This window comes from Leucopleurus acutus (assembly GCF_964270905.1).
Source record: "Leucopleurus acutus genome assembly, chromosome: 1".
Classification (NCBI taxonomy): Eukaryota; Metazoa; Chordata; class Mammalia; order Artiodactyla; family Delphinidae; genus Leucopleurus; species Leucopleurus acutus.
The window spans coordinates 11,787,212-11,814,791 of NC_139142.1; the positions used below are offsets into that span (position 1 = coordinate 11,787,212).

The 27,580-nt window shown below is 37.2% G+C and overlaps 1 protein-coding gene across 1 annotated transcript in view; it reads right to left on the minus strand.

Annotated features, from left to right (window-relative positions):
- Window positions 1-10,094: 10,094 nt before the first annotated feature.
- CPSF2 (cleavage and polyadenylation specific factor 2) overlaps window positions 10,095-27,580 on the minus strand; it is a 29,499-nt gene continuing 12,013 nt past the window's right edge. Inside the window, exons 8-16 of the mRNA XM_082841821.1 lie at window positions 26,797-26,984; window positions 25,820-26,110; window positions 19,091-19,191; window positions 18,559-18,759; window positions 16,551-16,703; window positions 15,601-15,826; window positions 14,179-14,478; window positions 12,825-12,959; window positions 10,095-12,425 (exon numbers count right to left, since the gene is read on the minus strand). Coding sequence (XP_082697947.1) covers window positions 12,333-12,425; window positions 12,825-12,959; window positions 14,179-14,478; window positions 15,601-15,826; window positions 16,551-16,703; window positions 18,559-18,759; window positions 19,091-19,191; window positions 25,820-26,110; window positions 26,797-26,984 — 1,688 coding nt within the window. The 3' untranslated portion in view covers window positions 10,095-12,332. The remainder of the gene's footprint in view (window positions 12,426-12,824; window positions 12,960-14,178; window positions 14,479-15,600; window positions 15,827-16,550; window positions 16,704-18,558; window positions 18,760-19,090; window positions 19,192-25,819; window positions 26,111-26,796; window positions 26,985-27,580) is intronic.

Here is a 27,580-nt window from a genome sequence, read left to right on the forward strand (position 1 = left end):
TTTCCATAGGATTGCCAAAAGATATTAATCCTTTCTGAGCAATTGGAAGAAAAATATGCTTATACTGACCTGATTTTTCAGGAAACCAAAGTCATGGAATGAAGAATTCACCCAAGACTAAAGCACTGCCGCTTCTAGGAGTGGCTGCAGGAGGCTGATGTTTGTGGGTAAGTTTGGTACAGTTGCTCGTGTGCTCTGCCTTTTCCCACTGTGAAACATGGTTTTGTTAATTTATTTTATTTTTGGCTGCATTGGGTCTTTGTTGCTGTGCTCAGGCTTTCTCTAGTTGCGGCAAGCAGGGGCTCCTCTTGGTTGTGGTGCGGGCTTCTCATTGCGGTGGTTTCTTTTGTTGTGGAGCACGGGCTCTAGGCACACGGGCTTCAGTAGTTGTGGCACCCAGGCTCAGTGGTTGTGGCTCGTGGGCTCTAGAGCGCAGGCTCAGTAGTTGTGGCCACGGGCTTAGCTGCTCCGTGGCATGTGGGTCTTCCCGGACCAGGGCTCGAACCTGTCTCCCATGCACTGACAGGCGGATTCTTAACCACTGTGCCACCAGGGAAGCCCGTGAAACATATTTTTAATAATTACTAGCAATAATGTAGAGAGTGACAGTTCTAACAAATCTTAAAAAAAAATTTTCCTGGTTCCCCCAGGACGGTCAGGGTCAAATGTAATGTCATAAGTTTTGAGAGAGAAACCTTGGGAGGGGGAAAGGCAGCAAGAGAAGGAAAGATAGATAATTCACATAGCAGATGCTGGCACTGGAAGCAAATTCTTGGAACAGTTATGTTTGGGGGTTGGTGGTGGGTATACCACTGATGCTCTCATTTAGTTGTTCAATGTTGAAGACGTTACTTTTCTTCTCCAAAGAAAAGGCGTTGACTGCACATTGAGTACATAAAGCCAGGTCACTACTGGGAAACTGAAGAACACAGCAACTTACCTGATAGTCAGTTGACTTGGATGCTTTTAGTAAGATCCTTAGCTCATTTCTTTGTAAGGTACCCTCTTTTCCAAAAAATGAGCCCTATTGCATACTCCAACCCATAGTCTCAGTTTCTATTTGCAGTGGTTTCCAGGCCATTCAACAAGCTGGTTTCTCTCCTCTGGACCTAATTCAGATATTAATGTCCGTAAAGAGTGGTACTTAGGCTGTTTGCAATTATGAGCTAGTATTAATATCATCACCATGATGCATGACTTTATGAATAAATCTGTATACATTTCAGATTATAGAGAAAAATTGGAAACCATCCAAAAACTGGGAAGAGCTAAGTAAATAATGATACAGCCATATGATGGAATATTTGCAGCCATTAAAAGATGTTTATACAGACTTCCCCGGTGGCGCAGTGGTTGAGGGTCCACCTGCTGATGCAGGGGACACAGGTTCGTGCCCCGGTCCCAGAGGATCCCACATGCCGTGGAGCGGCTGGGCCCGTGAGCCATGGGCCCAGCCTGTGAGCCTGTACATCCGGAGCCTCTGCTCCGCAATGGGAGAGGCCACAACAGTGAGAGGCCCGCGTACCGCAAAAAAAAAAAAAAAAAAAAAAAAAAAAGGGAAAAAAAAAGATGTTTATAAACCTGGGAAATTCTTCTCTAAAGACAAGGGCAAAATTGTATACGTATTACATAAACATTTTATTGAAAGACATGGAAATAGGCCAAAATGATAAAAGTACTACATTTAGTATAGGGCTTTTTCCTGTTTATGCTTTTCTGAACCCTCCAAATTTCCTATCATGTGCATTTATTAAATAGTAGAAGGGAAAGTAAAAAAAAAAGGGGGGGAGGGAGAAAAATGTATTCTGAAGTAAGTGGAGTCTTACCAGTAGAATGAAGTAGTAGGTCCATCACCATCTTTATTTTAAACACTGTCTTAGTAATTACAAAGTCCATGTGTCTATTAGTAATACGGCCCTAAGTCATTACCTTTTTTGACAGTTATCTTTATACTCAGCTTATAGTCCACTGAAATGCCATTTTTTTTTTTTTTTGGCCGCGCTGTGCAGCATGCAGGATTTTAGTTCCCCAACCAGGGATCGAACCCGTGCCTCCTGCATTGGGAGCTCAGAGTCTTAACAACTGGACTGCCAGGGAAATCCCTGAAAAGCTTCTTTATAAACTTAGAATCCTAGGCTAGGGTTTTCTCTCCATTATATATTTGTGCCATTGGTTTAGAAAGACAGGTGAAATTTCATTTTCTCAGATTTCACTCATTGTCCAAACTTGTCAGGATCCCTTTAGGTACCAATGTTATCTTATCATACAAGAGCTATTTCTTCTAGTGGCAGGTCATTTGCAAATTGTCTTAACCTACCACCAATATCCTGAACCAGAAAATTTATAAAAATGGCATGTAAGATGAGGACAGAGCCTGCTAATTCAGACTAGCACATGTCCATCAATGAGCAGCTTTTAGAAATGGCTACAGAAGGGTTAGAAACCCACTTGACTAAATCTCACCCAACCCCCATCTCTCCCACTTATCCATAAAGATTTTAAAGTAAAGTGTTAAGTGGCTTTTTGGAATCAATATATAAGCATTCCTGGATAAATATATCCCAAGATTCTCATGCAGCTTGTGGGTTTTCTCATTTTGACCAAGGGAAGTCTGTTTTCTGTAATTCTATGGGGAATAACATCACCAGTAAAGATAAGAAAAGATTCAGTATCTTTAGATTAATGCATTATCACCTTGACCAAATCAGAAAGTCTGCTGCATTTAAATTGTCTTAGAAAATGTCTAAAGATAAAAACGTCTTTGATCTACATTAGGTCATGTAGTATAAATTCCACTGTTATTTAGAGTAACCTGTGAGTAATACATTAGAAGTTACTTTGAAGGATCCTTCTCTAGAAGCTAAATGGATAAGTATTAGAGCACTTTTTGTAGATCAAGTGGTAAAAGCACCCGATTCACTACTGATCAGCTATGTGACTTTAAATAAGCCACTTAGACACCCCAGAGCCAGTTTCTTTTTCTGTAAAAATGAGGTGATAGGTGGCCTTTAGGGTTGTAATAAAGATTGAATGAGGTGATGGATGTGAAAGTGGCACTAAATAATTATTAACATGTATTGAGGTGCTTACCATGTGCCAGACACGCCACATGCTTTGCATGGTTCATATTATTTAATCCTCATGCAACCCTAGGCAATGGTACCATTACCATCCCCATGTATTTGAAGCGCTAAGATTTAAAGTAACTGGCCCAATCCACACAAAGTGGTACTCAAAACTAAAGAACTCTGGGGCTTCCCTGGCGGCGCAGTGGTTGGGAGTCCGCCTGCCGATGCAGGGGACATGGGTTCGTTCCCCGGTCTGGGAGGATCCCACATGCCACGGAGCGGCTGGGCCCGTGAGCCATGGCCGCTGAGCCTGCGCGTCCGGAGCCTGTGCTCCGCAACGGGAGAGGCCACAACAGTGAGAGGCCCGCGTACCGCAAAACAAAAAAACACTAAAGAACTCAAATGATATATCTGTAATGCCTATTATGTGTCAGAATTGGGAGACTAATAACAGACCATAAACTTAAGTTTGCACATCTGTAAAATGGGGTAATGACAGTGTCCATCCTGACCATGATCATTATGGTTAAATGAGACAATGCATTTAAAGTACTTGGCACAGTATTTGGTACATAGAAAATACTTAGTGTCAGCTACTACGACAGGGGCTCAGTTATTTTTTAGTAAAAAAGCACTTGTGCAATTATTCCCATTAGATGAACCACATCTCTAAAATGGAAATAATTATGGCCATAGACTCCATTTTCCCATTGGTAGGATTAAGTTCTAGTAATTATTACACAGGTTCCACATTTGTTACATAACTGGACTACATCTTAAGCTTACTGAGGAATCGTTTGTCCAGGGGCATATTATTCCTCCCACTCCAAATTGTTAAGATTGAAGAATAACTGACTGTTTAATAAAAGAACACCTCAGCACTACTCAGTATAGTGAACTTGGTCATGACACTCCTAAAGCTTAAGAGTTAAGGGCGTGGATGATCCAAATGATGAAATGACAGGCAAAGTTTTTTTTGCAAGGACAGTTCTAAAATAATATTAACACAGATCTTAAGAGCTTTAACTGCTAATGTGTTTTGCTTAGACAGCATTTTGGATTGTGATCGCCATATGTGGTATCCTCTTGCCAGACCCGCTACTCCCCTGAGATGGGGTTTCCACCTCCTTCCTTTTCATCCTCTCCTCCACTAACCCCACTCCACAGTGATCATTACTTTGGCTTAACTCTAGAGTAGGAAATAATGAGGAAAATATTGTAGCAAAATAACCAAGACAAATACCCAAAGACTATAGAGTCCCATTCAAAGTAGAAACCCTCGGAATCTGTGCTTATTTCACCATTGCTGGACCATCATGTAAATTGGAACAGAACATCTGTCGAGGCCAAAGGTGCCTTCTTTAAAATACCTGCTATGGGGTTCAATTGGCAGGTGCTGCCACGGAGCGAGGAATAGAAGGAAACTCTGTTCTTGTGGCAGCTGTGTGCAGGGGGCTTCAAGCAAATCAGCCAGCCCCATGGTCAAAAACTGATTAATTACAGGGGAGTGAACAAATAAGTGACTATATTGAAGATTATGGGAGCCCCTGTTTTTAGTATAGGGTAAAGGAGGTACAAATATGAAGAGAGGGAAGGCTAGAATAAACCTTGTGGAGTAGAGGTGGAACTGGAGATCAGTGTGAACTTGTGGTTTTTAACATAGAGGGAGGGATGATGAGGAAACAAGCATAGATGTAGATATTTCCTAATTGTATACTGAGGACCTGGTAGCAATGATAGCACCGTGGCAATGAGCACAAGTGAGCACCCAAATCTTGGTTCTAAGTGACATTCTCCACTAAAGTGAACCAGGACTCTGGAGAAATGGCTGATCCCAGGACTGGGGTAGTGAAAATGCAAGATGGAATATCTTGTGGTGACTGAAAGTTAGGAAGTGCTCATAGAACCATGGGGACGTGCAGCCATTATGGAAATCAGTATGGAAATCCTTGCAAAATTAAAAATGGAATTACCATATGACCCAGCAGCCTCATCGGATATGTATCCAAAAGATGTGAAAGCAGGATCTCAAGGAGATATTTGCACACCCATGTTCACTGCAGCATGATTCACAAGAACCAAGTGGTGGAAACAACCCAAATGTCCATCAACAAATGAATGGATAAAGAACATGTGGTACAACCAGACGGTGGAATATTATGCGGCCTTTAAAAGGAAGGAAATCCTGTCACATGCTACAACACGGATGAACCTTGAGGACAGTATGCTGAGTCAAATAAGCCACTCACAAAAGGACACCTACTGTACTGTTCCACTCATTAGGTATCTAAAGCAATCAGAACCACAGAAACAGAAAGTAGGAAGGTGATTACCAAGGGCTGGGGGAAGGCAAGCGAGAACATTAGTGCTCAGCAGGTATAGAGTTTCAGTGTTGCAAAATAAAAAAGTTCTAGATCTGTTGCACAACAACGTGAATATACGTAACACTACTGAACTTGTACACTTAAGAAAGGTTAAGATGGTAAACTTAATGTTATGTTTTTTACCACAACTAAAACAAACAAAAAAGAACCTGAGACCATGTCAAAAGAGCACAGAAGCCAGCTTAAAAGTGCTCCCACTTAGCCAAATCTAGGAAAAGTGTAGCATCAACATGAATCACGACAGTTTGTAGATTATAAAACAGAATCCATGTTCCACACCGATATAAATAATGAACAAACAAATGGGGGAGAAGAGAATGTGCTTACACTAGAATGTCAAGTAAATGTAGAAGCCACAGTGTAATACGAAAATCACCTTTTGGCAATCTTATCTGATTTCTTCAGATAAGAATCATCAATAGATTCTAAAACTAGAGGATAAATATTTATAAAGAACAGGATATTGACATAGTCTCAAAGTAGCTCCCCACAAAATATTTATTAACTTGACAGTGGAGAAACCTTGGAAACATAACCATGAAAAATTAACATCACCAGTAATGGGGAAAATTGACACTATGTACTTCCTGATATAATGCAGAGAAGAACAAAGCATCATTTACTTCTCTAGTATTCCTGTCAAAAACCCATAACCTGAATCTAATCATGAGGAAACATCAGACAAACTCAAAGGAAGGGCCATTTACAAAGTAACTGATCAGCACTCTTCAAAATGTCAAGGTCATAAAAAAATAAATTTTAAAAAAGGAAAAACTGAGGAAGTCTTCCAGATTGAGGAAGACTGAAGGGAAAACATAACTAAACACATGCATCATCCTGGACTGGATCCTAGACCAAAAAGGAAAGGGTTATTTTAGGGACATTTTGGACTAACTGGTAACATGTGAACGGGGTTTGTGGATTAAATGGTAGAATTTCAACAACATTGGTTTCCTGACTTTGATGGAAGTAGTGTAGTTATGCAGGAGAGTCCTTGTTTTTAAAAAATACACACTGTAGTGCTTATGGCTAATGGGACGTCATAACTGCTACTTAGTATCAAACCATTCAAAAAATATGTATATATAGATAGAATGATAAATAAATACGGCAAAATGTTAACAACAGGGGAACCTAGGGAATGATATATAGGATCTTTTAAACTATCCTTGTAACTTTTCTGTCAGTTTAAAATTATTTCAAAATAATAAGTTAGAAAATAAGACACACACAAGTGGTCTTTTAGCTATTATGAATTTATTACACTGGTTTTTATACTAGAAAAATCTCTGCTTAATGGTTTCCTTATCTCAGGTAAAACTATTCAAAAGGATATTTGAAATAAATGTGAAAGAAGTTTTTTTAAATGGGCAATAATGTAGCTATAAGATTCTGCTTAATAGTTAAAAATGCACAATGTTCTGAATCTTTCTCATTAAACACAACTTCTTTCTTCCTACAATAGTCTGTCTCCTTGAAAAAAATTACATATGGGAGATATTGAAAAACCTTTAGAATCTGAATCCTATACGTTTAGGTAATTTGTTTTTCTTATAACTGATAGAGGATTTCCATAATCTCATTAGAGACATACATCCTTTGATACTTGAGTAGGAAATTTAACCTGAACAATGACCTACTGATGATGTTGGGAATGACAGCATCTTTATGATTTCTGGTATATTCCACTGCTTTTATTTTTATTATAGTTTGGTATTTAATAGGTAACTTTTTAATATAAAAAATCTCCTATGATACCAAATGTCTGTCCATAAAAGAAGAGTTTTTAAATATTGGGGGGTGGTCATTTAGAGTCAAATGGTAATGGCTGGGCCAAGACCACATGTGTTTCTAAGATAAATTACATTTCTCATAAGCTCGGTAAATGAATCTGAAGAGAAATGAGAGCTCCAAAAATATTTAAAACAAGGACAGCAGGCAGCACCCTTAGAATAAAAACAGCTTCCCATAGAGATTTGTTTGAAGGACTTCACTAGTTTTGAATGTACAATTAGAGGTGCCTTTAAAAAAAAAAAAAAAATTGTGTCAAGAAGAAAAAGGAAATGCACACAATAAATTGGATATTGAACATTAAAATAACCTCAGAAAGCGATGTAGTACGTCCTTATGAATCCTTTGTGTATTCTCTGCTTGAAACTATCACTCAGTATCAAATGTTTGAGTAGGATCCATAGAATTCCATTAACAATGTCACAAAAGAAGCACATACACTTTTGGTTCTCTTCAACTACAATGAGGAGAGATTTAAAACTCTCCAAACTCCTATTTTGCTCCTCGAAATCACATTTTGACTTCAAGAACTAAAATGAAATGGGCTTGAGTAGTGAAGGAAAAAGCACCAAAAAAATAGAGCTGTGTGGGAATGGGGCGGGGAGGAGGGGGGACCAACAGGAGAGAGAAGCCAAGATACCCTCATTTCCAGCAAAGTCCTGGGTTTTTACTGTGACAATTTGGGGTATTTTCTCACAAACACAATTCACGTGGTTAGAGTGAAAGAAAAGCAAAAGAAGAAGGAAAAAAAACCTTTCCTTGATCCCTGCCCAGGTAGGCAGATCTGAAGATTCCTTCTCTAGTTCGCACTGCATCGTCACTTAGCCATCCACTCTGTAGTTATCAAATGGCTGAATAAAGAAGGGGTTAGGGGTGGCAGAGAACAACCACCACGCAAACAAACAAGCAAACAATCAACCTCTCAATCACTGAATTACTAACCACTATTTACACCCTTTGACTTAAGTGGTAATGAGTTCATCAATACTTAAAGGACAATAACCGTGTGATAAAACTCTAGAACCTTAAAACCAAAGAAAAGTACAGAAGGTGACATTTACCCTTTCTCTCCCTGCCCTCCCCACCTTCACTGGCCATCACACAGAATGGAAGCAGTCTCTCTCTCAGCAGGCTATTGTCCTAAGTAACAGCTGCCAGATGCTGTTCTTAGAGCAGATAAACTGAACATATTCCCCCTAAGCAAAGTGAATATAACTAAGGAAGCGAAGCAGCACAGCAGTGCAAGGAAAAAAGTAGTTGAAATTTACAGCTTAAAATCTCAGAATGTTATGCCTGAGAGGAACTGCAGAACTCATGTAGTTCAACATACTTATTTTAGTATTGAATCAATGGATTCTATAAGGATTCTAGATTCATTCATTTAATATAAAATGAACAGACTCTATGAAGGCTAGGTTCCAATTCCAACTCTGTCTCTGACCAGCTATCTGACTCAAGCAAACCCCTTACCTCCCATAGGCCCATTCATTCAATACTAAAATAAGCGTGTTGAACTAGATGAATTCTATAGTCCCTCTCAGCCATAACATTCTAAGATTTTAAGCTCTAAATTTCAAGTACTTTTTTTTTCCTATTAAAAGTGAGTGGCCTTTTTACAGAAATTGATAAACTGATTCTAAAATTCATATGAAAATGTTAGGGAACCAGAACAGCCTAAACAATCTTGAAAGAGAAAAAAGGTGGAGGATGTACACTTGCCAATTTCAAAATTTAATACATAGTTACAGTATTAAAAACAATACTGGCATAAGGATAGATGTATACATCAGTGAGATAGAATTGAGAATCCAAGAAGAAAGCCATATACTCATGGGCAACTGATTTTCAACAAAGGTGGCAAGAAAATTTGATGAGGAAATAGTCTTTTCAACAAATGATGCTGGGCTACTGGATATCTAAATGCAAAAGAATGAAATCAGACCCCTACCTCACATCATACATAAAAGTTAACTCAAAATGGATCAAAGACTTAAATGTAAGAACTATATTAAACCATAAAGCTCTCCGGGAAAAAAAAGCAATGGGTTTCTAAGATATGACACCAATAGCACAAGGGACCAGAGAATGAAACAGATAAATTAAGACTTCATCAAAATTAAAAACTTTTGTGTTTCAAAGGATACTATCAAGGTAGTGAAAAAACAAACAGAATGGGAAAAAACATTTGCAAATCATAAATATGATAAGGATTTAGTATCCAGAGTGTATAAAAAACTCTTTAACTCAACAATAAAAAGATAAATGACCCAATTTAAAAATAGGCAAAGGATCTGAACAGACATTTGTCCGAAGAAGATATACAAACAGCCAATGAGTACAGAAAAGAAGCTCAAAATCATCAGTCATTAGAGAAATGCAAATCGAAACCACAATGAGATACCTCTTCACACACACTAAAACGGCTAAAATAAAAAAGATGGTGAGTAACCAGTGTTGCCGAGGACATAGGAATGTAAAATGGTGCAGTCACTTTGGAAAACAGTCTGGCAATTTCCCAAACGGTTACACAGAGTTACCATATGACCCAGCAATTCTACTCTTAACGTATATGCCTCCCCAAATCGAAAACATATGCCCATACAAAAAACCTGTACACAAATGTTCATAACAGCATTATTCATAATAGCCAAAAAGTGGAAACAAACCAAATGTCTCTCAACTGATGAGTGGATAAACAAAATGCAGTATATCCATATGGAATATTATTCAGCCATAAAAAGAATACTGATACATGCTACAGCATCGATGAATCTTAAAAGTTATGCTAAGTGAAAGAAGTCAGACACAAAAGGCCACATACTGTATGATTCCATTTTTATGAACTGTCCAGAATAGGTAAATTCATAGAGACAGAAGATAGATTAATGCTTGCCTGGGGCTGAGGAGAAGCGAGAATGGGGAGTGACTGCTAACGGGTACGGAGTTTCTTTTCGGGGCGATGAAGTATTCTGGAATTAGATGGTGGTAATGGTTGCACAACTCTGTAAATATACTAAAAAATAATAATAAATGTAACTTTAAAAGAGTGAACTTTAAAAGTATGGGAATCGTATCTCAAATTTTTTTAAAAAGGCAAAGGCCCTCCTTAGAAAACTGATTTTCTCACTTCTGTTTCAGGCCACCTACTGGTTCATGAAAATATAGAAAGTTTGCAATGATACTTGACATTTATAATCCCACTGCCACAAATATTACAACAAAATTTCTTTTTAACCAAATTATAGCTATCAGCTGATGGTCCATTGTATTTACTTTGCCTCTGCACAATGACGACCTGAAAGTGCCTCTGAGTTCATGATTTACCTCAGAGTCCTTTTTAAATTTATATTTTTCTTAAGTAACTGAGACTAAACAAATGCATTCATTTTAGAAATTTTAGTAATACTGTCATCTAGAAACAGGTAAAAATATTGCTCCTGCATTGACATTAGTTAGCACAGCCATCTTCAAGCAGTACTTTAAAATTTAATTCCTGTGCATAGGACAATAAAAACGCTAGGCAAGAGACAATTTTTCAATATCACTATTGCAATGTAATATGTATAACCAGATGCTTTAAGCCATGAAACAAATGCAGACTTTCTTTCCCCTGGAATATAAATAGGATTCTAGGCTTACTCTATTCAGTAGTAAGAGTTTAAGTGATTTTTTTTTCAAAGCTCTGCAAAGAAAACATACTCTTTATCTTCATCGTCTGTAACTTGTTTTGTGTGTCTGGTTTTCAGTACCAGAAGGCTGTAAACTTTGCATTAGCAATTTAACTCACAATAAAAGCTTTCTAAGCATTTGAAATAGAGTGAAATATTAATTCTTGTCTGATATCACTGGGTTGTATTATACATAGTTCCATATAAGTTAAACAAGAAATCTGACCCTTCTAAAAATGCTTAAGTGTAAAGAGTAGGGTTTAAATAAGAAATAAACATCAAGGTCTGTCGTGATTAAGCTACATTCTAAAAAAGCACCCACAGATTACAATAGGGTGACATGACTTTCATTTTTAAGTTCAATGAGAACTGCATATACTGTTTTTACTCTTAAACACAAGTGGTTTATACTGTATCAGGGATGCTAGCCCCAAGAAAGAAATGAACATAGAATGGATGGCCTTACTCAACTTCAGTATTATTTCTGTAGTAATGTATATAAACTCCAACCACTGCTTGGGCAACCTTAGGAGAAAGCAAGCCTAAGAGATGAAGACCTTTACACCCTTTAATTATACTGCTACCTTATAAAAATATGAGGTTCAACATTTGTTTCCCTAAAAGCAAAGCACAAAACAGTCTCCAGTACAGTAACCTAGCTGATAGTTAAGATGTGTTTAAAATGTATGCAGGACCTTTAACACTAGAACACGTCAAGGAGTTTTTCTGAATTATGTATATTCAAATGATGGTGTTATAATTCAAGCTGAACAACAACAACAACAAAATCTTGATAAAAAAGGAAATGGGAGAAATAAAAACTGGTTTCTGAACCAAATGTGTACCATCTCACAGTAGAGTGAATCACTGGGAAACGTAGGCATGGAGTAGATAAGCTCCCTGTGAAGAAAACTGCATACAGGAATTCAAAAGAATTACAGCACACACTCTGTTTTTTTTGTTTTTTAAATATATAGGCTCAAAAAACTGTTTCATCAGGGTTTTCTTATAGTGCATCTTTTTAAGATAAATTCTCATTTTTCATTCCAGAAAATGTAAGAAACAGTTTGCAAGAATTCATGCAAACATGTTTCTCTAAGGCCATGAACTGGTTTGCTAAGTTGCATTGTTTTATTCAAGTAATAAGCCCTTCTAGAATAAGGGGTCTCTAAAAGAAGCCAATCACCTTCAACTCCAGGGCCTGCACACTTGTAAGGATCTCTCACTCTGAAAGCCAAAAGGTAGCATGCTCATTTCAGCATTAGCAATATGGTTTCTATTTACATTTTAAAAAATCTAATGCATGTTAAGTTTTTCTGGCAGATTCTTTTTGTATGTTACAAAACGAAAATGCAAAAGCTTAGAGTAAGAATCCTTTTTTCTTAGAAAGGTCAAACAGATACTTCTTGACATCATGTCCTTTACACAATGGCATACTGTTCATATAAAAGGTCTCTTATCCTATAAAAATCTTGACAAAGGCAGCCTTCTAATCCAATGCGTCCAGTTTCCGTCTAGAAACCAAGTAAAAAAATAAGTTATTTAGCAGACTTTCTATCCATTAATATGCAGACATAATAACCAAAATATATTAACTAGATTGCTCTATGACTGATTAGGAAATGGACTGCTGTGATTCACAGAATATGGATGTAATATTCAAGTCATGAATTTTACATAGACACATAAATGTCACAGGAGTCAAATAATAAAAATTTACAATAAAACTATATATCACATCTTTGAGAGTCACTTTTAAAAGCCATCAAGGTCACCACTATAAATGTGATGTCTTTACTATAAATTACTGATCTCCAGTTTGTAAAATTAATTCAATCAAGAATTACAGAATTCAAAATAACTAAACATCAGGAGCATCTGTTCAATTCAGCCCTTCTTAAAAACACACTTACTCTACGGACTGCTACTTGATTGTTGCAAACGAGTACACCTCCTACGAACTCAGCTTGGATCCCCTCCCTTAGAAGAACTTGTTTGAAGTCCGACAGTCTTGGTTCATTCATAAAAACTGACTGATGTCCAGGAACCTTAGATAAGGTTAAAGGGGAAAGAAGAACTTCAAATAAAACACCAGACACACAGTTGTACTGAATAAAGTGAAATAACACGTGATCTCTAAGATATTTCCTGTTATCCCCTGAATTCCTTTGACAGATCATTTCAAGACTATAAATCACATTCCAAGTTGTTAGTCTGAATTTTACCTCATTATTTTACATTACAAAGCCCTTCACATTTTCTGAATGTTTCACAATCAATTTTATTAGTCGTGCCTCACAATAACAGAACGCCGTCTGATAATGTTATGCTCTTCACTCCCCCACTTGCCTAAGGGGGTCAACTAGAGTGCGAGTAGGCAGAACTGAACAAAAAAATTCATTTTCCAGATCCCAGTCCTTTGTATACAGTTCAGAGGATAATTCTCCCCTGATCCCACTTCCACTTTCCTTCCTCCCTCACAGTGAATGCGTGGGTTTTAGAATCAGAAAGGCAAGCGGTTCAACCTAATGCCGCTGCTTTGAATATATTCTCTAGCCATAGAGGACATACGCTCTGAAGTTGCTTTGACGCGCGCCAGCTTTAGCACAGAGAGGAGAAAGTTCCTATTTCCTCCCCACAATTTTGTTGTACTTGAAGGGAATCCAATGACAGAGGCCGTCTCTCCATTCTTTATTGCATAGAAGGGCCAAAGACATCACTTGACAGTCGTGTCAGACTCTCATAATATAGTTTTAATATTGCTGTAAGTTAATTACCTGGAAGCTCTGCCAGTTAACTAGCTATCTCTTGAGAACACGTAAATAAAATACTAGACTAAAACTATTCCTATAGGAAATAAATCATTTCTAACTGCATCAAAACCAAAAGTGGTTAAGTTGAATCAATAACACACAAAAATGGAGTACAAGAGTATGACATTCTTAGAAAATTATAAATCTCCTGACTGGAAGCAGGTAGATGACCCTCACAATCATCAAACTTAATATTTAAAAATCCATACCGAAAAACAAATCATGAAACAATTATGTATCTTATAAGAAGATCTGCTACAGGTTTCCTTACTATCGTTATCATTCTCTAGCCATAGAGGACATACGCACGCACACTGAGACATATCTTGAGTAATTTTTTTAAAACTCCAAAATGAGCCTATATATGACATATTTTAAATGGTTAAAAACATTTAAAAAAACATTCAAAGGATGACAAATTAAAGGAGAGAGAGAAGCAGCACATGCTTTTTACCTCATGAGGTGGTAAGGGTTCCAAAGTAGGAATGATCTCACTTTCTTCACCTGTTTCTTTATCATCGTCTCCAAACAGACTTTTCATGGCCTTCTGCTGTGCTATAACGCTAGAATCTGAAGGAGCATCCACTTGCATTTCTGAGTCTTCTCCGTCATCCTTTAGTTCTCCTTCTTCTAAAATAACTCCTGTGTCCACTTTGGAAACTCTCATGTCTAAGACACCATCTATCCAAGCTAATTCAGCATCTTTTGCCTTACAAAACTGAAGGGAGCTGACAAGTGAATCTTTTAATCTCACCTAGAAATGATGCAAAGGGGAGGGAGAGAAACAATGCCCAAAGAGTATAACTTAACAATTAAATATGACCTATTATTATTTTCTAACTCTAGTACTGTGTATTAAAATTTGAAAATCTTTCATTCATCTGATCTTCACTGTAACTGGTAATGACCTAATGGCCTGTAAAATCATAGGGCCCCTGTCTACTTTCTTAAGGTTCTTAACCTTGACTGTACATTGGGACCACACGGGAATTTTTTTTTTTTTTTTTTAACATTAATGCCAGGGTCCCACCTCCAGTGATTCTAATATAACTGGTGAGACTAAGGCCAGAACATTGAGCCCCTTGACTCCCCCAAAGCTCTCCAGATGTGTAGCCGGGGTGGAGAACCACTGATCAGTCTCATCCCCTAGGACCTGATGCTACTTCAGGAGTACTGAATGGCTTAGGGTTTCCTCAATATACCACGCAGTTTCACACCTCCATATTCCTGGAACGCTGCTTCCTCTTGTTCTGCCCAGAATGACGCTGCTGCCTGGTGAATTCCAATCCATTTTTTCCAAACAAATATAGACACCACTCTTGCCTTACCTGATACCATCTCCCACTACCAGATATGAGTTAATCAAGCCTTCCTCTGTGCCATTCCTGTTTTCTATACCTGTCTCCATTTTTTTCAATTAGGAATAGAACCTTAACATCTGTGAATTTTTAGAAAACTTCTGAATTCCTAAACACTCCCCATTCCCCTCACCTCTATACTTTCACAAATGTTGTTCCCTCTGCCTGGAACACTTTTTCTTCCTCTCTTTACCACTCTATATACCACCCTGACAACCCATCTAAATAGCCGTCGGGATTCAGCCTAGTTATCCCTTCCTCTGGGAAACTGTTTCTAAACCTCCCAAATTTGGGTTGGAATCTCCCTCTTTATATACTCATAGCATCCTGTACTTCCTCTATCAGAGGTATAACAGTATGATAAATGCTATTTCCTTGTTACAAGCCCCACAGACTATAAAATCTGCTAGGACAAGGGACCACATTTGTTTCACTCACCACTGTATTCCTAATCTATCTGTCCTAATCTGCAACAAAAAGTACTTATTTCTATGTGGCTCAAATGCCAGCATACTTACCTGGTAGATATGAGTTTCACTAGTGGCATCGACTGTTTCATGTAGCTTTGGCATGTACACTTTAATATCTTTCCCACCAAACCCACGGCAGCACTCTGCAAGATCCTGACTGGCCTCTGGTGGTCCATGGACAATGATCAACTGTCGTGGTTTCATCTGATTGATGATTTTTTTAATGGAATCCCCATCAGAGCGTCCTTCATAGTCTATGTAAGTAACCCTGGCTCTGTAATTACATGATTATTCAAGCTTACTTTTCTGGTAAGTTAATTCTAAAATTAGGTTTTTAATGGCTTTTATCATCAGGAAAGAAATGTATCAATATGTAGAATGAGGATTTGAGGAATACACGTGTTACATTGTTAATATGTATTTTTGAGCTCTTAGCCATACCCAAGAATGTATACTAGATGATACCACTAGACAAAAAGCCACTTTGCTCTCTGATAACTTTAAAAATTATATTCCAAAATTATCATTTACTGGTGTTAACTGCACTAAACAGAGAAAAAAAGGTTCACAATTTTTAAGGCACACTGGTTATTTTTAAGACACAGTGGTATTTTTAAGATGTTAATGCACTCGCAGAGATGTTTGAGTCAAGGAGTTTATTTTATTAAACAAGAGTTTAGAAAAATTAAACTTGGAATTATATAAGCTCACCTGCTACTAGACTTACTAGAAAGACCAGAAAGAATGTTTTTTCACATACATGTACAATTTAAAGTTTAACCCCCTCCTCACCACCAATTCATTTTGGCATTCAAATATCATTAATGAAGGGAAAAAAAACACCATACTTCACAAGAAGAAAAAAATTACATTTTAAAAGCACAAACTTACTAGAGGATATTCAGAAATCTCACTTTTGAAACAATGTAAATTATGTGACTCAAGCGCTTGAAATTTTACCTCCTAATCTATGCTCAAAATGCAACAAGAGCACTTACTTTATTTCTATAGATTCTGTTGTAGAAATACACTTAGTAGGAACATCAGATAAATCCTGATCCATGGGTTCATCTCCATTTGTCAGGCCAGACTCTAATTTGCTTTTTTCTTCTTCAGTAGCTTGAAGTTCTGGCACTAAGAAATCCTCTGGTCTAAATAAAAAGTCTCTAATTAGAAGCAGTAACAAGCAAGCCAATATTATTTAATACATACAACTAATTAGTAGATGGCATAATTTTTAGACTCCTCACATATATCAAGATTCAAATACACATTTGATCCAAAGTCAGTGCAACTTCACAATATCAATTATCAGATGACTGCATGTATTACGTTCTTCATGACCATCAAGGAGTACACTTTAAAACACACCATGTGGGTGAGTGAAAAGGCCCTACCTACACACGTCATTAGAAGACCTTAGTGGCTATCATAAGGATTCTTGCAACCTGGCCCTGCATTTGTTTCAGTAATTCTTTTTCTCAATTTCTGTGGTTTCTCTTGTCAATTTCCAGTCCTTATAAATCTCAGATCTCCTTTGGTTTCCTTAAGACACCCACATTATTCCTTCCCTGCCCGACGAAAGCAGATGACTCTCCATTTTTGCACATTACAGAGAAACCTGAGATACAAAATCATTAGCTCCCTCAAGAGCCTTCATCTTTATTTCAACAAACTACTAGCACAACTATTTTCCAATATCAGAGTTCTACATTAAAATTAAAAAGCAAACTTTTTTTAATGTTCTCTCTAATCTCTATATTTACCATGCCCTACCCCCAAATCCCCTCACACTCCTGAGAATCCAGGCCTCTGTCACCCAACATCTAGATTGCTGCAGGAGCCCAACATCTCCAACTGTAATCCACATAACAACTGTAGTAGCAACCACTTAAAGTGCATTTACTATGAGTCAGGTTCTATGCTAAGTGCCTTCAAAAGCATAACCTCGTTGTATTCTTACCCCCATTTTTCAGATAAGAAAATTGAAGCTAAAGAGCACTGTCCATATGATAAACAGATTGGCCATTAATTAAGTGAAATGGTAAGCAAACTCACCAATACGGTTTAGATTGTTAGTTTTTCTCCCTACTATTTTAGAGGGCCAAGTAAACAGTAGAATTTTCCTAATTAAATTCAAGGATGACCTAAGACCATAGGCTCAAGATATTTACAAAGAAAGTAAAAGAGAGGGAACTAACTGTGTTGCGGTGGCAAGGGAGAGACAGGAAAGTTTTCCAGTGGTTTGTGAGGCCAGATTCAGCAGCCTGAAAGCTTGGGATGGGAAGGTAGAACCAAGCTGAAGGAAGAACATGGGTAAAGGCATGACATGAAAAAGCTGAGCAGGGGGAAACTGAGAGAAGGCTGGAACCACCAGAGTGGAGAACACACACTGCTGTAAGAGAAATATAGAGAAATATAACAGAAAAGTAGGGAGAAACCAAATTGTGAAAGACAGCGTGCATTATGCTAAAAGGCAGTTGACATTTACTGATCTTTATTCAGGATAGTAGTGTTTTCAAATCTGTGATTAGAATGTGTGATTTCAGTTGTTTTTCTAATAGTGGGTATAGATTTGGTAGATTTTCTATGGTTCCACTCACACTATCTCCTATTCCTCTTGTAACTAAAACATGTGTGCAACACTACTTGAGACATAACCCATTTCCCAAACTTAACATAACCTTAGCCATCAAAAGTTCTTCCTATCATATGTTTTTCTCCAATGCACATCCCTTACCTCTTTTTAAGTGGGGAGGGCATGAAAGAGTCCTGATCATCATTTTAAACATTTCACATACCTAAGTAATAAAACTACCAGTTTTCCTTTATTATTAACTCTCTATATGTTTCTCAACCTTTCTATTTTTATATTTCAAACTACAAGCTGAGATACTCAGAAACTAAGTACCTGATGACCAGAAAGACCAAATTCTTTGAGCTAAAATGACAATACAGTTACTACCTCCAATCTGTAAGAAAGAAAAACTTGTTTTGCTCACATACTTGATAATTTCTCCATATTCGTCCCATTTAATTCTTTCTTCTGGGGCAGGAAACATAGGATAAGACTTTTTAGCCTGTTTGAAGAAACTTCCTTTACGACTACCTTCACCTTTCATCATGAGGTCATGCTTAGTCTTATGAGCTGATGGCTGGTCAATATCTTCCTCAACGTCACTCTCATCACTGGAATCTATGTCTGCCCTAAGGGAGTTTGGGAAAAGATAAAGGTCATAAAGTCCCCAAAAGACTTTTAATTAATATTTATAAAATTATTAATGAATTAACATTCACTATTAATTCAATGATAATGCTAATATTACTGGATTGATATTTTGTGACATAGAGCATTAACAGCCAGTTAGTAAATTAACGTTAGCACTGAAAGGATTTAGTATTCTAGCACCACTGGAAAGATGTAATAAGAGTAATGAAGTCAAAAGAAAATTTAAATATTTTCAATTAAACGTTTCTGTCCAGAAATAAGTTATCAAATTACTTAGATAAACTTCTAATCTGTCTGAAAACAACTTACTCTTTTGACTGTTCAAGTTTTTTAGCAGCTTCTTTCTTTAGTTTCTCTTTTTCCAAGTATTCTTCAAGTTCTTTCCCTTCAAGTTTCACACGTTTCCTCAACTACAGAAAAATAGCAGATGAAAGGAAATATCAATATTAGGGGGTTAAGGCAGTGGGGTGTGAGATACATCACATCTCTAAATTGATTCATCATCTTTAAACTAAATTTTCCTCTGAAATTATTTAAGTTTCCGTTATGTGCAATTACAGATCCTATTTAGATTAGGACTAAAACTGAGCTGTCACATTTCCAGGATGGGTTTAATTTAAATCAAACTGGCTAAAAATCACCAATCAGGCAAAGAAAATACAGAGAAGTATTTTTATAATTTGGTGTAGGTGAGACCTACACATGACATAAAACCCAAAAGAAAACGTGAATAAATATGGTGACAGGGAAAAAAATATTCTGACATTTTAAATCTCATGAAATTTAAAGAAACTGAGAAAATTATTTGCAGCACTATTTGACTATCAGAAGCCACTCTGTCCCAAGAGCTCTTCCAAATCAGTTAAGAAAAAGATCAAAAAAAGGACAAAATGATATACAAGCAATTTATAAAATAAGAAAAATAACTAATAGCCAAAAAAAGATATATAACTTTACTAATGATTTTTGAAAAAAATTTAAATGTAATACCATCTTTTAATTTATGAAATTGGCAATGCTAATTACTAATGGGGAAAGGGTACTTTCATCTGCTCTGGGAAAATTAGTGCAACTATGTTAGAAGGCAGTTTGTCAACATCTAAAACTAAAAATGTGCTTGTCGTTTAACACAGCATTTCTACTTCTAGGAATTTATCCTACTGAAATGATCACACAAACATGAAGAAAAAAAGTACATGGCAGCAATGTTTGTAATAGTAAAAAACTGGACATAACTTTAAAATCCATCAACATGGAATGATTAAATCAGTAGTTCCCAAACTTTTTGATCTCTTTTAGACTCTTAAAAATTACTGAGGGCTTCCCTGGTGGCGCAGTGGTTGAGAATCTGCCTGCCAATGCAGGGGACACGGGTCCGAGCCCTGGTCTGGGAAGATCCCACATGCCGCGGAGCAACTAGGCCCGTGAGCCACAACTACCGAGCCTGCGCGTCTGGAGTCTGTGCTCCGCAACAAGAGAGGCCGCGATAGTGAGAGGCGTGCACCCCCATGAAGAGTGGCCCCCGCTTGCCGCAACTACAGAAAGCCCTCGCACAGAAACGAAGACCCAACACAGCCAAAAAAAAAAATTCTGAGAACCTCAAATAATTTTTGGGTTTCGTGGGTTATATTTATTAATATTTACCATATCAGAAATTAAAACTGAGAGATTTAAAAAATATTTATCTGTTCATTAAAAAGTAATAAAACCATTCATTACATGTTAACATTAACATCATTTTTTACAAAAGATAATTATAGTTTCCAAAGCAAAAAAAATTAGTAAGATGTATGGCATTATTTTACATTTCTGCAAGTCTCTTTAATATCTAGCTCAATAGAAGACAGCTGGATTCTCACATCTGCTTCTGCATTCAATCTCTTGCAATATATTGTTTTGGTTAAAGTATATGAAGAAAATCCAGCCTCACACAGATGAATAGTTGGAAAAAATTTTTAAATAGCCTTTTCATGAATATTCTTCTTTGATATTACATTAAAACTCAGAAAGTGGTAGTTTCTTAAAGGTTAGTTGTAATGTGGAATCTGTAACCATACCGATAACTTTTATACTCTGTTACTAAAATTTACTGATTTATCTTACACTTTGACTGCATCTTTTATTTGTACATTATTTTGCAACTTCATGCAGTAGTTATTTGGAAAATACTAGTTCACTAAGTTACACAGATCTTACAAATATTGACAATATTTTTAAAAATCACATTTGCAAATATCACCACCAATCTCATCAGAAAAGTCTTTTAAGATGTCAGTCTCACAGTGACGGGCGTAAGTTTTCCAAAATTCTAATTTTCACTTGAAAGTTTCAATTTTATCAGATTGAGGCAAGAAATGCTGTCAATTGTTTTCCTTAGATCCACAAGCACAATTATTTATTTTTGGGAAAATATTTGCCAAATAGCCAAGTCTGAATAACTATGTCATTACTTCAAGTAAAACCAGTGTTTCAGGAAAAAAAAAGTGTCTAGTTTAACTCAACAACTCAAACAATTACACAAGTGGTTTTCTTCAGGACAAACATCATATTTCAGTATGCAACACAAGTGCTTTTGTATATTTCACATATTGGCACTCAGATTATTTTAAAAAACCTTTTTACTAAAAGGATTTAATTAAGCTAGTAACTTTTACTGCTTCATCAAGGACATTCTTAAGTGAAACTGACTTTTTTGAACTACAAGTGTGTGGTAATGAAAAATGCAGTGATTAATACAGTTTGGTGCCACTGCCCTGATTTATGCTAAGGCACCAGCACTTTACCCACCATTGCTTTCACTCGTCAATATAAATGTAGACACAGTAAAAGGCAAATAACATCTTAATATTATCATGAAAAACAGTCTGTGGACTCCATGAAAGCATCTCAGGTAGTCCCCAGGGGTCCTTACACCATACTTTTGGGAATCACTGGATTAAATAAAGTACGTATACATAATGTATTATTAAAGAATTATTAAAAAGAATTCATTCACTTATTCAAAAACATTTGAAAATTTATTAATACCAAGTATTAAATACAGTAAATCTGTATCTACTTTCACTGTTCAAAAATATGTGGATAATTTGGCCCCATTTCTTTTTTAAAAAAAATCATATAGATATTTGTATGTAAAAAGAAAAAGAAATCTAGAACATATATGCTTCAAAAATGTCAAGTCATGACAACTAAATGCAATGTGTAATCCTGGATGGGATTCCGAACAAAAAAGGAAAGGGTTGGGCTTCCCTGGTGGCGCAGTGCTTGAGAGTCCGCTTGCCGACGCAGGGGACACGGGTTCGTGGCCCGGTCTGGGAAGATCCGCCACATACCGCGGAGCGGCTGGGCCCGTGAGCCATGGCCGCTGGGCCTGCGCGTCCGGAGTCTGTGCTCCGCAACGAGAGGGGCCACAACAGTGAGAGGCCCGCGTACCACAAAAAAAAAAAAAAAAGGAAAGGATAATTATAAAGGACATTGTTGGAGCATTCACCAAAAGTCAAGGGGAGTCAGTGGATGAAATGGTAGTATCATATCGGTGCTTATTTCCTTATTTCAATGGATGTATTATGCAACAGTTTTGCAGGAGAGTCCTTGTTTCTAGGTAATACACACTGCTGTGTTTAGAGGTAATGATGGAATACCTGCAGCTTACTTTCAAAAAAATATCTAATATTGTGTCTATATGTATAAAAAGAAGTCATAAGGCAAATCCAGTAAAATGTTGACAACTGGGAAATCTGGGCATACTATTTTTTATAACTTTTCTGTTAACACTGAAATTATTTTAAAATAAAAAGCAACAAAAAAAATTAAACCAAAATCAAGTGTTTCTACTATATAGGATGAAAGAGTGATTTACATGTTACACCTGGCATCCCACATTTGCTTACTTGGAAATAAGTTCAATTTAGAAAAATGTCATTATTTTCCTGTAGTACACACTCTCAGCAATTTACATAGATCTCTATCTTAACCACAAATAAACTTTGACAGAACATTTACCTCAGGATTTAGTTTATGCCTGTTGCTATAATAAATTTTACTCTCCATCTTATTTTTCATTTAAGGTATCTAAAGTTAATGACTATATTCAAAAACAGATTTCTAGAATAGTCAACCCTAAGATGTTTTTCTCCCTAGTCCTTCACTGTATTACCTCCAAGTTATTCCTTTTTCCTAATCAAATTTACTCCAATTCATTAATCCTTATTCATATACTGTTTTTGCTCTTCTTAAATGAGTAAGATTTGACTCTAGAGAATGATAAATGTAGATGAAAAAATACCATACACAGTAAACTCTTATCTAACATGATAAGAAATCTGGTTTATTGCCTATTCACCTATTTGGTCATTCATGAATTCAACCAACACATTTATTGAGGACCTTCAATGTACCAAGCACTGTTCTGGGTGCTAGGGATATAAAAAAACAAGATCCCTTTCTCATGGAACTTGTATTCTAGTTGGTAGTAGGAAAAGGAAGACAACAAACAAAGGAAAACATCAGATAGTAATGGGAGCTAGGAAAAATAAAGTAATGTGATGGGTTGGCAACTAACTGAGTAGTAGGCTGGTAGTCAGAGAAGCCCTACCTGAGGAGGTGACCTTTAAACTGATACTTGAATGACAAGGAGTGACCAAGTGCAAAGCTGGGAAGAACATCAGAGGCAGGAGACCCTGATGCAGTGAAGCAGTGTTGAGCATAAAGACAATGGAATGAGATATGGTCAGAAAAGTGGGTGGAGATCAGATCAGTGGGATCTTGAAAGCCCAGGTAAGGAGTGTGAATTTTATTCAAAGAGTAGAAGGAAGCCACCTGAGGGTTTAAGCAAGGGAATGACATGAAATGATGAATTTTTAAAAGATGCCTTTGGGAGTTGTTCAATGGGTACAGAACTTTTTGCAAGATGAAAAGTTCTAGAGATCTATTGTACACCAATGTTCATATAGTTAACACTGCTGTGCTGGACCCTTAAAAATGGTTCAGATGGTAAATTTAATGTTATGTGGCTTTACCACAATAAAATGAGAGACAGAGACAGAGTGAAAGGGAAAGATATGTCTTTGGCCGCTATGAGAAGAAAGGATTAAGGGAGTATAAAAGTAAAAACAGTGAAACCAATTAGAAAACCACTGCACAGTCCAGGCAACACCACTTAGCATGGGCTAGGATGATTGGGAGTGGAGATGGAGAAAAGTAGGCGGATTTAGGATATATCTGGAGGTTGAGTCAATAGGACTTGCTCCTGGATTAGATATGGGTAGTGAGAGAAAAGTAAGGAACTGAAAATAAATTTTAATAATCTGGGCATTAGAAGCCTGGATAGTGGTTACCCTTGGAAGGATAGGGAGGATCAGAAAGGGGGTATCTGGGGTACTGGTAATAGTCTGTTTCTTGATCTGGGTATAAGCTAGACAGGTGTGTTCAATTTGGGAAAATTCATCACGCTGTACACTTACAATATGCAAACTTTTCAGTATATATTACACTTCAATGAACCTTTTTATAATTTCTGTATTTGGGGCTTGAATAAATATGTGGAAAGCACTGCTAGTCCATGACATGAGGAAGACTCAGAGAAGAACAAGTTTGGGAGTAGAGGAGGAATAGTAAAAATTATTTTGGATGTCACCAAGTAGAGGGAAAAGGTGATAGATAATGGAGAGAAAAAGAATAACTACAGAAGAAATACCCCTAACAAGGTGAGAGGGCAAAGAACCCTAGACATATGGGGCTTCCCTGGTGGCGCAGTGGCTGGGAGTCCGCCTGCCAATGCAGGGGACACGGGTTCGAGCCCTGGTCTGGGAGGATCCCACATGCCGCAGAGCAACTATGCCCATGCGCCACAACTACCAAGCCTGCGCTCTAGAGCCCGCGAGCCACAACTACTGAGCCCATGCGCCACAACTGCTGAAGTCCGCGCGCCTAGAGCCTGTGCCCCGCAAGAGAGAAGCCACCGCAATGAGAAGCCCACTCACCGCAACGAAGAGCAGCCCCCGCTCACCGCAACTAGAGAAAGGCTGTGCGCAGCAATGAAGACCCAACACAGCCAGAAGATGGAACAATGATGATTAGCAGAAGTGGTGAGGTTCATGAATTGAAAGTCCCAATGGGACCAAAGAATTGTTGGCATGAGAGTACTAGAGAAAGTCAGCTATGAGACCAGAGTGGGATGCTTGAGAGATCTGGAGATCATAACAAGGTTAAAGGTATGACCATGGGAGTGGACAGCGTGATCATGGGAAGGGATGGCTGAGGTGGAGTGGAGGAAAAGATCATTAAGAAATAAGGTGTCAAGGAACTGAGAGGGCCAAAAACTGGATAAATCATACATATGGATGCTAAAGTCATCAAGAATAGAGTCCTGAGTATGAGTGGACTGGAAGACTGTGAACCAGGGTCTAAAGTCACCGAGGAACAACAAAGAATGACCAAGAGATCAGTGTCTGAAACAGGGAGGGGTCAGTGTATTTTCAAGTCTGACAGCATGAACTACAGAGGGAAGAGAAATGGCTTGAAAGCTGCAACACAGAACAAGGATACCTACCCCGCCCAAAGTACACGAAGCATGAAAGAGAAGGTTACAGGAAAAAGAAATCATTAGGAAATAGCCAGATTTCAATTACAGGAAGGATGTAAAAGGAATTTTTCAAAGAGCAAATAAGAATACAGCATATATGCATACTCTCTGGGTATGGTTCCAGAGGGTACCATGGAAGGGTTCAATACTGAGAGTTTCCAATTAAGGAGCTCTGAAATATGTGCTATTAAAGCTTCTCTACTGTTAGTCAGATAAAAATCCTGAAACAACTTCAAGTTTTATTTTGGGTCACTGTTATAAACATCTTGTATAATGTACCCCCCAAACAATTTTAAGATAAGGTTCATGGACTTCCATGGCAGTCCAGTGGTTAAGACTCCGTGCTTCCACTGCAAGGGGCATGGGTTCAATCCCTGGTCAGGGAACTAAGATTTCACACACCACACAGTGCGGCCAAAAAAGAAAAAAGATAAAGTTCAGATACAAGCACTTACCTCTATTTCTGTAATTTTTTCAGAAGGATTATCAATTAGGAAACGTGCTAAAGTCCCAGGAGTAGTTCTGTAAGTTAGAATGATCGAGTTTTTAGGGTCCTGGCACCACTGAATAAAGAGATCCCTTGAAAATCCACATTCTAGGTCAGGCTGGCTGGCAAGTACCACTTTAGGGCTAGGTACTCGAGCCAAGTCAGAAAGACCATGACATAGAGAGAGATGACGAAACTGAAATGGATTATTTCTTTTGTCTTCAAAACATCTCATCAATTTATCACTCATCCATTCTACCTAATATGGGGGGAAAAGGTGACAATAATTAGAAAATACTGTATTAAAACCTCAATGTATCCTACAACAGTCAAGGAGTTCAAATTCCATCTTGTTTAAAGTCTTTTTTCCACCAATGGCTGCTTATATTTGTGCCATGTTAATAAGCAGCTTATTGTCTGTTTCTATTCCCCATCAGATCTTCCCAGAAATTCATCCCTAGAAATCTCATTTTGCATTATGTTTCAGTTATAAGTCACCTTAAATCTTATTCAGAAGGCGGTATATAAGTTCTAAATGAATATCTTACCCCAGACATTGCTACTTCAAGAGAAAGAGCTTATCCAAAAGGAAGAGAAAAACAGATTCTAACAATTATATCCTATGAAGTAGGTTCTACTTTTGCCGTCATTTTACAGATTGTGATACTAAACATTAGAGAACCAAGTTGCCCAGTCTGTAAAATGGGGACAAAAACAGAACCTACTTCATAGGATATATAAGGATTAAATGAAAATAATACACAAAATGTACAGAAGAGTAAGTGGTTGATTTTTAGTTTTTATCATCATCATCATCACTACCAACATTATTATCATCAACCCCAAGAGAAAAAGGAAATCCAAAGGGCAATTAACACATTGTTTTCCATAAGCCCAATCTCTGCAGCAAACATCTTTATTACAAATGATAACATGAAAACAAACCTGGGACTTAGAAAACTCCACCACATTATAACTGACATTATTTAGGAGTGCCAGTGAGTAAACACCCAATCCTGCATCTTTAGTTCTCCAAATCTGATCAAGGAGTTGAGCAAGTTCCAAAACCCTGCCAGCAGTGTCCACTGCTATTAACACATTTCCATCCCCTCGAAGTGTTTCCAGGACATTTGCTAGAAAACAAGAATGTAAAATCCTTATAGAACATAACAATACTTTGCTATAAAATTAAAGATAACTTTATCTCCATGTTTTTACTATGAAGACTATAATTTATAGGAATGTCATTAACTCTCAATTTTTTTTTCCATTGAAAAATTATAAATCGGTGGTTTCCAACCCTTTCCCCCACAGTATACATAGAAAATGACATTTGTATAGTATACTGGGAAAATTGGGTGAATAGGGCAAATGCAATCAGCCTTGGGTTTCCAGCTCACTCTGGTCTTACCTGCCTACCTCAATGAACTTCATTATAAAACATAATTCCCAAATTTATACACACACATTTATAGTTTAGATTAATACATACATGTTTTGTATGTATGTATGCCTGTAGAATAAAAGATAAATAATATTCCCTCTTCCAATAAAAGACTTTCTAGATGAAAGTCTGCTTGGAAATATTTAGTCAAATCAAACTCTAGCAAAAACAAACAACAAAAAAATACCAAGAATTGAAAACTTCTTAAAAGTTAGAGTAACACAGTATATAAGTCATACTTTTAAGTAGAAAAATGAAGGCAGTGGTATCAAACATGTTGAAAGT